Source organism: Zootermopsis nevadensis, unplaced genomic scaffold (assembly GCF_977971745.1).
Source record: "Zootermopsis nevadensis isolate Lab colony 2312 unplaced genomic scaffold, Znev_1.0 Znev_ptg000003l, whole genome shotgun sequence".
Classification (NCBI taxonomy): Eukaryota; Metazoa; Arthropoda; class Insecta; order Blattodea; family Termopsidae; genus Zootermopsis; species Zootermopsis nevadensis.
In genome coordinates this window covers 11,911,818-11,927,514 of record NW_028259135.1, presented here as the reverse complement: position 1 = coordinate 11,927,514, position 15,697 = coordinate 11,911,818, and the positions used below count along the sequence as shown (strand labels likewise).

Genomic DNA, 15,697 nt, shown 5'->3' with positions numbered 1-15,697 from the left:
TGTGTTCTGTGTAGACAGTGGTTCCAAATAATTTCCAAAACAATACTTTTTTTTAGCCATAGCTTCCTTCATGAATATTTTCATCATAGAAATAAAGAAAAAACAGTTCTCTATTACAAAGTATAAAGTGGGTGGAATAAAATACATTGTTTGTATGAAAGGACTGGGAGAAGAAAGAGGGCTTTCCAGATGCAAAGACAGAATGACTGATAAACTGCTTCATATTTTAAAGCCTTTATTCCTGCAAGAAAGGCTCTTCTTCTTTGTCTTCTTCAGCAACATTGATTAGTCCTTCAAGATGTGTTCCACCATAAGGAAAAATAATGTCTCAATGGAGTCTTCAATCATCTTCTGTATCTACCTGATTCTCTATTTCCTTTTGGTATATATCATCAGTAGGAAACATTTTGGAAGTCTTTCAGTAGCCATTCCAGTGATGTTTTCTCACCAGTTTATTTTCTGTTGTTCTGTTTCTTCTGTCAGACTCCATATATTAAGCAGTTGTCTAATTAAAAAAATCACTGATGTAAATTTGTTGAGACTAACTGAAGGAATTACTAAATGAAAATTAATGAGATGTTCTATTAATACTGTAGCCATTAAGGAAACTTCTAGAATAAGGATGAATATGAGGACCTATAAATAGATTTATAAAGATGTGTTAAAATAATATTAAATGTCATTACATACGCATTGTGAAAAATATGAAGGACAGAAGACACAGGATGATAAATAACATAATCATTTCTACTTATTTATTTGAGGTATAAATTGAAAGGGAATGTATTTTTAGTTACAACTTCTTCATTTTTTTCTTTATAAGTATCTTTTTATAATTTGTAACATACATTTTTCATATAATATTCAAAGTTTTTTACTTACATTTCCTTAGTGTGTTATATAGGATTTTCACCCGGGTGATGTCTATTCTTTTTACCTCTGCAAGAAAAGTTTCACATAATACACTTTTTAGTCAGCACCTTAACTTTGTGCGCTTTACTGTCAGACTATAACTCTTTACATTCTTCATGTTTCAAAGGGGTCACAATATTATTTTCAGCAACAGAACTGTGAGCATGAACAGTTTTTACTTTTGCCCAATTTCAGTTGTCCCACAAAGCAGAACACTATTTTACTCACAAACGTGTGGAACTTAATATTCTTATTATTATTCTCGATTGTCAACATTACAGCAAACTATTTCTTTCACCATGAAAACTGGAGATCTTTCAATAATTTGCAAGAAACAGGTCACTCAGAGGCAGTATTTATACAAACAGATACAGTTTCAGAATTTGATGTATGTAATAAACTACTGGAATTAAAAGCCTTCTTCATAACCTAAAACTAATTTCTGCATATAAAAATTCTCATAATCATTATCATTTGATCTTATTCTGTTTTCATATTGAAATATTTTGAGCAAAGCACATTTCTGTACCTCTTGGTGATCAGAGTTGGGTCATCATGATCAAGACGATTCATATCAATTAAAAAGAGACAGTAGTCATGATAATTTCAAAACTGAAATGGTTAAATTAAGAAAGAATGTTGATAATTTGTTGAATTATTTACCACCATGTCTTGGAGATGACAGAAATGAGAATTAAAATAATGAATTTTCATAAATTTTATAAAATATAAAAGTATACAAGTAAATCAGCACATTGCAATCAATTTGTCTGTTTTGTGTGGAAAACTTTATTTTAAAGTTAAAGTTTTCATTGTAACCTATGTTCCAATTTGACAGACAGCTTGTGTAAATTGTTTCTTGGGAAGAATTAAAAGAAAATAACTCCAGCTTTACTTTGCAGTTTATAAACAGTTATTTGTTACCTAATCTGTAAACTGAAACAATGGTTGCTTGTACAGTTAATGTGGGTTATTGGTAACCTGAAAAATTACTTACCATGGCAGCATTCTTAAGGTACAACTTAACCATGCCTGTGAATCCTGTGACTTGTGGATTCTAACCTTTCAGCCTATGAATAGTTTCATTTAAAAAATACGCTCATAACTTTATTAATTATTCTCTTACTGCAACAAACTTTGTAATCTTGGGTTACACAATCACTTTGCAGAGTGGGTATCTCAGATTTGGACTTTGTCTGAACACCTAACCTCAAAAAAAAAGCATGTGGTGAGTGAGGGCAGGATGAATTCCAAAATGTCAAGTAGGCATAGCCTATTCAATACAAGGAATTTCCAAATATGAGGAAATAGGAATTCTTTGTCTGCTCCTAACTTACTATCCTTCAAGGAATATTTTATGAAGATCCAGTGTTGGTAACTTTGTAGAGGTCCACCACTAGCCTACCTTGGGCTAAAAAATGTGTACAAATGTGATACCTATGCAAGTGTTCTATTTGTGTAAAATGTTTAATGAAACCATTAGAAAACGTATATTTCCTTTTGCACGGTCTTGGTAGGTGGAAAATTTCTTTGACTAGCTGATTAACTCAAGAAAACTTTTATTCACAGAATACTTATTTAGAATGATAGATAGTTTCATAGGTAATTAGTGACTGGATTAATGAAATCTTTTTGGGCTATCATCCATGTGAATATGAAGTGAGTTTCCAAATAACTGGAAAATGTAAGAAAATCATTCCATACCAAGACTAGGATTGTAGTTAGCATCTCTTTGGAAAACACTTTGAAGCACAAGGCTTTAGGCCAATCAAGTCAAGCTTTATAGCACAAGCAACCATTACCCCATAATATGCATAGGATTTATAACTCACTAGACAGGAGTCGTCCGTCTCAAAGCGTCTAACCCGAAATCTTTCCGTCTCTGTTGAGGCGACAACTCGTCTGTTGTGGTGGCCACTGCCCTGACAGGTGGCATAGGAGGATGATCATCCAAATCAAAAGTCACAAACTCATGTTCATGTTGCATCGAAGGAGAATAATCCTCATCATCAATATCGTTATCACCACATGAGTTAATATCAGCTGTCGTAGACACAGTGTTAGTCGTAGCGTCACGTGGGAAGAATGAAGAATGAGACGCTGACAGTTCTCTGGCACTACCATGGTGATGCGGATGATGGTGGTGATGATGTTGATGGTGATGGTGGTGATGAAGATCAATTGGTGGTGGTGTTGCTTCACATTCTTCTTCTCCATGATGATGGTGATAATAATGTTGATGATATCCTGTAGAAGTGTCAATAACAGTTCCTGCTGGAGCTGGGAAACTGTAATAGGAAGATGAAGTTATGTCTCTCATGGAGCCAGTGAATGATGGGAGTGGCAGGTGTCTACAGGGTGATGGCACTCCACTGTTGCCACACTCCACAGCATCAGGACCCCTAGGATCACGATTCAAGTATAACCGGCGTTGAGGAGAGGCTCTGTGGCCTTGCGGAGGTCTTCCAGAGGTATACTGCTGCTGTTGGTTGGAATGTGGATGGCGTCTGCATGGAACCATAATGTTTGGGTTGTGGTGATCCACAGTGAGGAGCATCGTGGACGCAGACATTTTGCGGCGATGGAGGTGAAGCTCATGTCGTTTGCGACCCCATTCTTTCTGGTGCCAGTAGATGTACAGGAATATTGCACATGTCCCAGCTATTTCAGTAGCCATGAATCCAGATACAACCAGAAGAAAGCTGAACCCATAGCGGTAGGTGAACAGAGGCGGCTGAAGCTGTGATCTGGGGCGCAGCTTGCTGCCAATCTCAGCCTTGAAGATGGAGATGTACATAACCAGACCAATTAACATCAGCAGCCCTGGAAGACATTAACACAGAGTTACAGTCTGTTATAATTAATATTTTCACATGAAGTGATTTGTAATTGTTACAGAATATTTTTACGGTTATGAAATCAAGAAGATGGACGTGACATACAAAAGTTTAGAAGGAGATAATTTGGATGTCTGCGGGAAGATACATAATTTAAAACAGATCTTAAAGATGATGTGAAGATATAAGCTGGATTGAATGTGTTCAGGGTAGGGTCCAATGGTGAGATTTTGCAACTTGGTAGCGGGTGTCTTGATTAGGTAAAAGTACTGACGCGATGTCACAGCCTCTAGCATTAAAATCACTATCTGCAATGTCTTGAGGACTTAAAATCTCAGTTAATAAACCTTTCTATTTGTTATTAAAAAGACCTGCAGTCAAATTACTGTTATACCAGAGCATCAATGTGAATTTACACCAACTATCACAGGAGTTGCGTCCCGCGCTGTAGCTGCGCGGTCTGAGGCATCATGCTTCGGACCAGAGATGTGGAAAGTGCGCTGGTTCGGGGGAGAAGAAATTTTCTCATGAGCTTTCGACCAGTGTATGGGACCGGTGCCAACCCAGCATCGTGAGTAAATTGGGGATCTACAATGAGTAGCGTAATCCAGTCAGGAAAACTATCAATGGCTGGGGGTTCGTCGTGCTGACCACACGTCACCCTATATCTGGTTGGATGATCGTTCACCTCTGCTTAGGCATGTGAACGTGAGGCCACCATACAAGCTAGTCGGCTTTGGCTCTCTGGAGCTGTTACGCCACGGATTTCATTTCATTTCATCAACGGAGTTGCTTACTGTTATTCTATTGTAGTGCAGATACAACTTCACTCATCAGAGTTTCTCTCTTGTTAGGAATAACAATACCATAACAGACACGTTCAGTGGGCAGACAGACAAATGCTCGACCAGAATCGTAGCAGATTTCAGTCGTACCCTAACAAGATAAGACACATAGTACCAACATTATAGCTGTATCTGCATTAAAGTTATATGAATGCTGGAGCTGTTGCTACAGAAATGGTGAACGGGCAATAATACACAAATCCTTAGTAGTACAACTTGAATTTACTGTACATACACGCTCTTTACCTGTCATTTTATATGGGAATGAAACTTGACTTCTTGGCATAAAAGAACGTGATTATGTTTTAGAACAGTGTGATGAAGAAAATATTTTGACTTACGAGGTGCGATCGGAAAGTTTCCAGACTGCGCGTATAAAAACCCGTACACTTATCTCAGGTATTAAATTCATCCATCACCCTCGAAGTAGTTCCCCTCGGAGTGAACACAACGATCCCAGCGCCGCTGCCAAGCCTGGAAATCTTTCTTTGTCAGCCTGTCAAGCACCATCTGCGATTCTGCCTGAATCTCTTCTATCGTCTCAAATATCCTTCCCTTTAGCTGAATTTTCATCTTTGGAAAGAGGAAGAAGTCACACGGAGCTTAGAAAGGAAGTTGGGGTCGGTTCTTGCAAGATCTTTGAGCTCCTGACAAACGAGAAGTCGATTCTGCTTCTGGTCCTCAGACAGGATGCGTCGCATGTGGAGTTCTTCCTTTAGAATCAGCTGACAGGTCCCATAGCCTATCCCAACAATGTCGCACAAGTCGTTGATGGTACGACGTCGATCTTCGTGAATGGCCTGCCGAATCTTCGTAACATTTTCGGGCGTTGTGCTCGAAGATGGTCGTCCAGAACGCTCGTCATCATCGACAGAGGTTCGGCCATTTTTAAAACGTGAATGCCACACAAAAGTTTGTGCACGACCCATTGCGGACTCCCCAAATGCTTGCTTTAGCATTTCATAGGTTTCCGTAGCCGTTTTGGCGAGTCTTTGGCAAAATTTTATGCACACGCCATTCCGAAATCGCAGGAGGGTCGGTGTAATGCACTACCAAAACGCCCGTAACTAAGAAACAAATGCTAATTCGATGATGCCGGCTGGCACACTGATTCACTATGAATGTAGGCCGCACCCCCTAGCGGCAGAAGCTCGTACTACATCCGGTTCGCCCTCTATTGACACAGTCTTTAAACTTTCCGATCGCACCTCGTATGTGCAAGAAGTAACGTGAAGATAAAATAAAGTACTGTTTGGGGGCCTAGGCATTGATGGAAGTATTATATTAAAATAAATAATACATGAACTGAGTGTGAAGTTTTGGAATGGATTCAAGTGGTTATATGCAAACGTAATTAAAATTCGTGTTCTACAAAAATGTAGACAATCACAGGATAAATTTTAAAAACTTGATGACTTATATCCTCTTATTTGCTTTTCGCACATGTCACGTGATAAATAATTTGTTTATGAAGCAGCTGGACCGAGATTATAAATGTACTCACGGTCTGACTCCACCAACTCCGGTGTGTTGACATGGCTGGGTAAACGATATTTCTGGACCCTTGTCTTACCCACCTGATATGATACAGAGTACGCCAGAAACGAAGGTAAAGACTCGTCTCTGACGTGCGAAATGTCCAAATAGGCAGCAGAATTCTCCCACGAACAGGAATATTGTAGCCAAGATGAAGAAGAGGGCTGACTTGGTCACGGCATCTGCGAGAACACAAACAGATGTTACATTTGGAGGTTAGAATCTACAATGACGTGATTTTATTGGCCAATAACTCTTCACGTTATAATGGAAAAGTATTTTCCTGCGCAGTCCCCGTAGAGATTGTGACACACGCCGTAATACGAGGTTCCATGTACCGAGCTGTTCTTCCAAACACCAACGCACTGCCATTTTCATGTTACCATTGTTTCAACTAACTCCACTGAATATAGTGCTTCTTAAGAAGCTAATTTCGTTACGCTATTAAAGAAATTACACGCCTTTTCAGGAACTCTAAAGTTAACTGTGTTTGCAAGAACCTCTCAATGGACCCTATCATAAACCAGTTGAATTAAGCCCACAATTTAAGATGCAGTTGAACGGTATCGTATTAGAAAGATACGTGTGTACATCCGCCCTTGTTTTAATATCGTAAGTTAATATTATGGATAAGAAATGTACCGTGCAATTTTCGTGAAATTCAGTACAAACGTCACATTACTGGGGAGATCAATACAACGTGGTAATTTTTTTTTTTAAATTTATGTCGCTAGCAATACAAAGGCGGCCACACGAGTTGATGAAGTGAAAATAACGCTAGTTCATTTGATGCTGACAATTTTATCTGGCGATAGATCTTAGAAATACGAAGATATTTATAGGTTACTTTTCTGTGAGATTAACTCAGCTGTTTTCGGAGTAGAATAATGATGCACTGATTTTCATCTATTTGGTATTACGTAATTAGGTGGCAGAGGTCTGCGTAAGCCTGTGGCCAGTGTAGTGGGTTAACATTACCATACATGCAAACGCACTCAACCGTGTAGGAGAAGTTCTGCAAGATGACAAGGTGCATAATAACGGCCGAGTTAACGTGGAACAACGGAGATATTTTCATATGGATTTAATTTTCTTTTCGGGGACGATGAAATAATCGACCTTCAGGCCAGCAATATTTCCATATAAACTTCTTCTTCTGTAGTGTAAATATGTTTGCCACCAGACCCCACTCCATAATTAATTCATTTTCGGAGGGGGGGGGGGGGGATTTTGCCAAACAATATTCAGTCATGCGTGTTTCTGTTTCAAACTTCGTCAATTTTGTTTGTTTGTTTGATTTGAGGTTTTCACAACGGGACAGGCCTAAGTTCGGTTGTTTCGTGTTTTAAATTCTGATTGTATTCCGACGTTTCGGAGAATAATACAGAAAACTGTACGACCCAACAACAACCCAAGTTTACAAAATAAAATCGGTTTAGACCACAACAGTCTCTTTGTTTGTGAATCACGGCTAGTTTGTGCTTACGGAAGAATGGAAGCATGGATGAATTTCTGCTTCAGAGGTCGTAACCTTGAAACAGGCAACAATATGCTGGGTGGAGCGGTTCAGGCAGGCGGGGGTAGGGTTGTGGAGACTTTATTGGTTTGGGCCACGTCTTCTGATACAGCCTCTTGAGATGGAGCGAACATCTCCCACTATCCGAGGCAGACAGCAAACGCCACAAGTAACATCAATTACATGCAAAAGTGTCATACAGGAATTGTAGTAAATCGTAGGTATCAGATGTTGACTGATTCAGAACACACATCACTACCTCGTTTAACAGTTACAAAAATATTATTTACGCAAATAAAATAATATATAATTAACAATGATTTTCTCAATATTGTCGACCAAGCTAAGCTAACAGAAACTGCCAATAACCTGAAAGGTGTTCCCCGTCACCATCTTTGGTCTTTGTATCAAGTGTTTAATAGAAAGTTTCTAGAAAATCTTTCTAGCCTGTCACCATTACTACCTGTGACATTTCTAGGTAAAGTTTACGAAATGTATTGAATTGGGAGACAAAAATAACTACTATGGAAGTTTAAAAATTTAATGAACCTTTATGAAATTTTGTGTGAGAATATGAACTAAATTCAACTGCTTCAGGACTGGGTCTCTTTGAAACCACAGTAATTAACTTCGGGTTTAATTCGAATGGAATGTTGACCAGTTAAAGCGAATTAAGTAGGACTCTGCTCTTTGTAGTTAGTCATATTTAACTTCCCCTTTTATTTATTTACAATGTGGGGAAGTAAATGTTTCGACATCCCATTACGAAAATGAAAAGAGCTTTAGTGTGCTAACTAATTAATAGTTTAATCCTTCATAAAATTACATTTCAGGAGTTTTAATTTTCGTTTAACTGTTGTTTTGATTTTTTATATAAATGCCAGGGGCTCTATAGAGGCTGCTATCCATTTGTACGGTAGGAGTGATCTGTCGCTGCGATGACATCAATTTAAAGTGTAACGTTCCTGTCACTAATTTTTACGTCTGCTTCAAGCGGTAGTTTATCTACTTAGTATTTGGACAGCCACGTTTATATGTGTACTATCCGGAAGTAACTACAGCATCAGATATGTGCGAGATCAGCATAAACTTTAAAGCAGAACAAGTAGTTTGACATAGCGTTACAGCATTTGACTTCAAGTTAAAACGTATAAAGTTGGACTACCTTCTGGTAGCATGATGTTCATACAGATTTTTATTTTCTTAAATACACGAAATTAGCTTAGAAAAAATTTACGTCGAACAAGTTAGAAACCGTAAGGATAACAATGCCGGGGCGAACGACGGAACATGATGGGATTGGCGCCGATGAACAGCGAGGTGTCTGGGCGAACAAGGACGTCATAGTGAGGATTCCCATGTGAGTGCTTTGCTTGTTGGGGATTCCCCACCCAGCAACTTTCTCACGCAAAAATGCACGTAGGAAATGTGTGAAATTTCTTTATTGTTGTCCGATCTCAACCAAAATTGGAAGGTGTCGATAAAGCCAAAGACTTTTCGATGTCAAATTTTATGAAAATCAATCCCGAGGTTCATGATTGAGACAGACAGATGAAACTAAGAGACACAGTTTTGCAGCCTATAGTTGCGGATGGGCCTATGTCTGCTTTGATTAAACAACCGTGAAAACATTGATGTTTTCAAAGATCTCAAAAGTCTTTTGTCGGAGGCATTCCCACGGATTCTCAGTAACTGCGAATTGATCAGACGTCGACACACAAAACCGATGATGCATCTGTCACGGCAATATCCTATGAAAAATCACTTACAGTAATGATATCGGAATTCAATTCAGAAGCTCGCTTTATGTGCATCGACTAAAGCCTGTTAACTTTCCCTGTTGTACCTGACATCTGTCGGTTCTGATCGGATACACAAGCAACAAGTGACAGCCGCGCTACGACGAAAAATGGTATACGGGACGGCTTCAGATTTCCGTCATTTATTCCACTTGCGAATTACACGCACGTTATTTAAACACGCTGTTTCAAATGCACGGGCCATTATTGTCTCACGTTATGAGACGATAATCAAAGCAGCATATATGTATTTATGATTTTTTAAGGACGCCATCAGTAGCTCAGACTACACAGCTTAAAATGATACGTGAAATAGAAAGGGCATGGAAGGAAGAGACCGTGGCCTAATTCAAGGTAATGTGCAGGCATTTTCCTGCATAGACTGAGGAATACTAAGACAGACTTCATTCAGGATATCTGGTAACGCAACTGATATCCCAATTCAGTATACAAATCTTAAACTTTACCTACTGTTGTGTACACAACGTGCTTTTTACCGTATGTTATATAGTGTCGTACTATTCATTAAGTTTGCCTGTGCTGAATTTAAAAGTATCTGAAAGGAAGTAATACTGTTATCCTTGAAGGGAGTATTGCAGTATTTTTAAAGAAAGACCCTTATGCCCTTGTTACCCATAAGTTGCAGGTCAGTTCTTTCGTAGCAAAACCAAACACAGTCAGACGGTCAATTTGAGGTACGTCATCGCTCACGAAGACTTAGTCCGTAACGGAGAAAGTCCCTTCCCGTAGCTGTGGGAGCTGCCAGGCAGCCAGTCTTCTGGGATACTGCGCCGTGAAAGCTCGCACTCGTCGCCCTCACGACAGAGGCAGTAAGCACCTCTGAAACGTCAGGTCAAATTATACGTGACTACACTGTGAAACACCCCAGAAGACAGCCATCTTCAAACTCGCCGCCGTGAGTACATTAAATCTCACACAGAAACCTGTTCCAACGTCCACCAGGTTGTTTCTAGGTCTCCCGAAGGTCCTTATTAATTTCCGATATTATTTTATAATTCACCATCTTTAGACGTACAAACAGTTTCTATCTACATTTTAACTAACTTCATGGAAGTCATCTTTAAGAGACATTACATAAGTTCCTTGTCCTTTACGGAACATGAAGGTTAATTACCATGTTCACAAAAGACAGCCACAAGACCCTATACTGAGCCATTTGAATCGGGTCCCCATCTTCACATCCTCTCTCTGCAGCATATATTTTAATAAGATCCTCATTTATGCACCTAGTTATAATAAATATACACTTTATTCTGCTTCTGAATGTTATTTATATTCGTTCCTTGCACCTTATCAAATGAATTTATAATGTCGAAAACGAAGAGGAATATAAGAAAAGAAAAGATTTAGAAGATGGTACAGTCATTAAGTCGCAGAACTGTAAAGCTTGGACCAATTAACATTGTTTACCGCGGTTTTAAATGCTGTCCTTCCCTTCTGGAAGCTGTCGGTCTCCGCATCCCTGCTCGGAATCTGAGAGATTTTTCTATGTTCAGTTTTAGCCCCTTGTTCAAAAACAGTCCTTCTGCTAGATGCGCATCAGCTGCTAATGTTGTCTGCAGGGATTTGGACATATTCGAGACGAAAATTGTCACACTTAATCATATTCTTTAATAGCATAATTTACTTAATTGATGCATGTTATTTTACAAATATCCTAATGTAGTTAGTAGTAATTTTTTGTGTACTTTCCGTATCAATGTATTTTATATATTGCTTGTTTTACCTTTTATGTTTTACTGTGTTTGTGAGTTTATCTCTGTGCTGTATCTGTAATTGGCCACAAGGCTGTTGATACAGCACACAAATAATAAAGAATTGAAGAATTGAATTGAATACAGAAAAGTAGCGAATTTCTCGAAATCTGACGAGCGCCTTCGAAGATATACTTATACTGTACGCAATACGCTAATGTCGGAGAAGTTGCCGCAATAGCACGGCGGTCCTACGCGACAGAAGCACGCCATTCCTGAATTCGCATTTAAAACCACGCCTTCTTCAAAGGGTTAAATTCCTAAGGCAGTAACAAATAACGTAACCTTTATAATGCGAGTAGGACATATATAATTTTATTTTTCAAGTCCTGCTCATATAAAACGGATGACATTACAGTATTTTGAGTGTGTTCCAGCAACGCAAACACAAAGTAAATTTCGATGTTCTGCTTCAAAGCCCTAAGACTCCTTTCTTGTCGGATTTTATTCTTTATCAGTCACTGACTTTAATCCGATCCCTTGAAGCGTATTGGCTGCCCATCACGCGATCTGACGTCACAACCAGAAGACACACAGACATCCGGCTTTTTAAAGCAACCGACGTGTACAATCAAGAAAATGTGTTGTACACATCTACTGTCCGTGCTTGGAAGAAACGAACTGTTCCATAGAACATAGTTTTGCTTTATATGTAGTTAAAAGTCAAGCGTAGAGTCCTTGCGAAGACGTTAGTAGCTCATCTGGTCAAGAAATGTCCCCTCATGCTATGAGTCCCGAAGTTTCATTATCGTGTTCACAAAATCCAGCACTATTCCCTATCTTGAGCCAGACGAATCCAATCCACACTCTTAAACAATACCTTTTAAAGATGCGTTTTAATATTATTTTATTTATCCCAAGTGATTTCGTCCCTCCACAGTTCGTGACAAAAATTTTGTACGCAATGCATGATACGCGCCCCTCCCACCTCATTTTCCTTGATTTCATCAACAAAACATTATTCACTGGAATGCACAAATTAACTATTCTTTATGCGAACAGCCTTTTAGTCCGAAAATCTGAAGGCTACGTGGGAGACGCTGTAGTAGATGGAAGGATAAAATTAAGCTGCAGCTTAAAGAAATGAGATTCTGTGGCGTGCTCTTATGAAAAAGGAAATAAGCCTTATAGATTTTTAAAAAAAAATCACGAAAATTCTTGACTAGCTGGGCGACTATTAGTATCTGAAGAAGGCATCTGTTCCATGAAACTAGTAGAATTGATTTCAATACTCCAAATTTAATAAATGAAAAAGTGTTGTCTTGTGCACACCCATAGAAAACGTGGAACAGCACATAATACAAAACTACAAATTGTGAGGCTGTGTATAAATTAAGCTACATCATAATTTTATTTAACATGATATATAATGGACAAATTTCAACAGAACTACAGGACGACAACAGATGGCAGTTAACACATTTTTCTCCACATTGTACAAGACCACAGCACTAACTTTTTTAGATCTGACCAAAATCGCTACGTGGCCTGAAAAATGTTTCATCGTATGTCTTAAATGTGTTAAATACGTAAACATTTGTCAAAATCGAGTGAAATTGATGATAAAACTCTTGAAAGCATATTTACTTTTATTCTTTTGGAAATAAAATCTTTATATTCGGAATTCTATGACGTTTTAATACCCTCCCGCGTCACCCGACAGAGGGCTCTGAATGCCGAAGAAACTGGAATATACGTGGGGCAATATTTCTTTGCATTGACATCTTGAAAGCAGTTCTTTTTCCTATACAAGGTTGGCACACCTGCTCACCCTATCTGGTACGCAGATGACTGCTTCAGAGCCACTTTAAGCCATTAAGGGCCTAAGAATGAAATAGATCGTAGGAAAAATATTGGAATCCAGACGGAGCTACACAACACATTGTGCACGAAAACATATTTTACGCCTTCACTGCCTTAAGCTGCATCTATCAAAGTTTCACTTATTCCCCCCCCCCCCAGAAATATGAGTTAAAAATAAGCGTTCATTTTGAGAACACGCGCTGAACAGTTAAAGTAGGACTTCAATAGTAAAATCACCTAAAAATCGCAGCTCAACTGTTAATGTATAATCCGGAACTTTCTCGAATGTAAAACTGGAAATGTACTGTCGAAGGTTACAACTTATATAACTAAATCCATGGCGGCATAGTCCTTCTTGGGAAGCTAACAGTTTGCTCAGATTATTATTTTATTATTATTATTATTCAGTGTTCTGTCTTACGACAGGTCCATTGCTCTGCCCAAAAAGAGCTCTCCAGTTGTCCCTATTCTCAGCTTCTCGTTTTAATTCCTGGAACTTCATCTTCTTTCCTTGTTTCAGATCGTCGGTTAGCTGTATCAGTCTTCTTAGATAATCAAGAATAAATTCATGCATCTTCTTGTGTAACATTTCGTAGCAAGCTGTTCTTTTACGGCGGGGAATTGCTAAGCCCAGCGCCCAACCCCAGTCGGAGTGTCACCCAATGTCGGCTGTCCGCGACTTCTTATTCCGTACACTCGCAGCTACCCTCCGTATCTGGAGGCAGTCTCCTCATTTAACGACGTGAAGACGTGCAATGCCGTCTTACAAAGGATTTATAATTAACATAAAAGTTAAAATCAAAGGAGCAGCAAATTAAAAAGATAATGGTGAGCCACTCGCATGTTTATCAAACCTACGGAACACCGTATACAAAAGTTCAGTCTTTGAGAAACCAATGTAACTGCTTGTTCACCTTCTCCTTACAAGTTTATATCTGATATACTTTTCCACCAGCACCCATTCGCCCTATAAGTCATCCAGACTCTACTTCTGTTCGCAAAGGAAGAGGCAATTTATCATAACTATACGTCACGCAGACGAATGTAAAGAACTACAAATGATGCACATGGTATTTATTCGTGTTTCTTGTATTTTGAAACCAAACTCCGAATGAATAATGACCCTTATCAGTCACTCCAATGTTTCGTGAATATTATTTGTAATAAATTTCCCACCAATATCCTGTTAGTGGGGGGGGGGGGGTCCAGAGTAGAGCAGAAAACTAACTAAACGGGGCAGAGTCCTGCTGCAGAAACTTAAAGTATCTCAGCTGTTCTTTACCTCTGCACTCTATTGGGAGAAATGTTTGTGGTCAGCATCACGCTCTGGCCGTGCTTTACCATCGGGGAAAGGACCCCCGGTACCTAATGGATAGGAGGCTGTGTGAACCCCAGAGCCGAACTGGTCGCAGAGGCTAGAGGAGATATTCTTTACTCCTGACGAAGATCGAACCCCGGTCTTCAAGACCGTAGTCAGACACTGTAGTGACTAAGCTATTCCGGCTCGGCTGTAATTTTATGCCCATCAAAAAGGTGAAATTTGTCAAAAGGATCTATCGAACGAATCACTAAGTTACTTCGCGTCCTGACTTCTTGGATCCTACTTTCTCTACCTTCTTTTCGAAGTGGCGGAAAGTCATTTCTTACTTTTTCTGAAGCGGAAAATGAAGTTGAGAAGGTTCTTTCTTGCAGTCGCTCGATTGGTCGATGGTGGTGGATAAGAGGCAAGTGGAAAGTCAGTCTAGAAATCGAATTGAGATTTGGAGATCAGGTGAGGCAGAGAAGTTGCACACATCTTGACGTTTCATTTCACTCGCTGCTCGCCTCGGCTACCCACACCGTAAACCCAGTCAAGGAGCCACTCGTCCCAGTAATTAATTGCCAGGTGCCCGCGGAATCCGAGAAGAGTGGAGTGCTGACGTACGGGAGGCAAGATCACCAAGTCTACGTGTCATCGTAATAGAAATAATAATGAAAAAAACAGCACCACCCAAATACATGTACATCAGAATATTTCGATTTTTAAATTTCAATGCCATGAAACAGTACTGATATACTGTCCCTGGGGTTTAAGTAAGTCGACGTATGGGGGAGCGGAGGAAAGGCTCTATTATTCACGGTAGACATCGGATACGAGGTTGGGTGGACCCGGCAACTGGACTGCACTTAATGCCGAACAGAAAAATAATGACTTTGTACATTCAGGCCCCATTTACAAACACTGACACCTAATTTTCTCAACATGTAAAGAATTATAAATTAATAATTATTCACTTCAGTAATTAATTCAGACTAATGTGTTTAATTTAAGTAAACGTTCTTACAAGGACGAATTTCTCACATAACCTCAAAGTTGTTTCATATAGAGTTTGTTCGTGTGTTCGTGGTGTATCTGCGTGCACCGAGCGGAATCACAATGGACTATAGAGTCTCTTGCCTTTTCGCGATATTCGATTTTCGAACCTAGTTCCATTTCCTGCAAGAGGAAGATGACAGTCATGGGACTGTTGACGTACAGGATGAGGTAAATATTTGAACTGCGATACGCAGCGGAGCAGCTTACAATTTAATTTCAAATAAAGTTCATATTTGTCGAGGTCCATTCCTAGGGACTCTCTTACGCGGCAAAAACTGCGTTACAGTGCACGTTTCATACGATCGGGACCAGGTTCAG

The 15,697-nt window shown here is 39.3% G+C and overlaps 1 protein-coding gene across 2 annotated transcripts in view; it reads right to left on the bottom strand.

Annotated features, from left to right (window-relative positions):
* Positions 1 to 733: 733 nt before the first annotated feature.
* LOC110838288 (uncharacterized) overlaps positions 734 to 15,697 on the bottom strand; it is a 95,823-nt gene continuing 80,859 nt past the window's right edge. For both annotated transcript variants that reach the window (XM_022081344.2, XM_087342540.1), the window contains exons 3-4: positions 6,172 to 6,312; positions 734 to 3,735 (exon numbers count right to left, since the gene is read on the bottom strand). In XM_022081344.2, the coding sequence (XP_021937036.2) occupies positions 2,744 to 3,735; positions 6,172 to 6,312 (1,133 nt within the window). In that variant the 3' untranslated portion in view covers positions 734 to 2,743. The remainder of the gene's footprint in view (positions 3,736 to 6,171; positions 6,313 to 15,697) is intronic.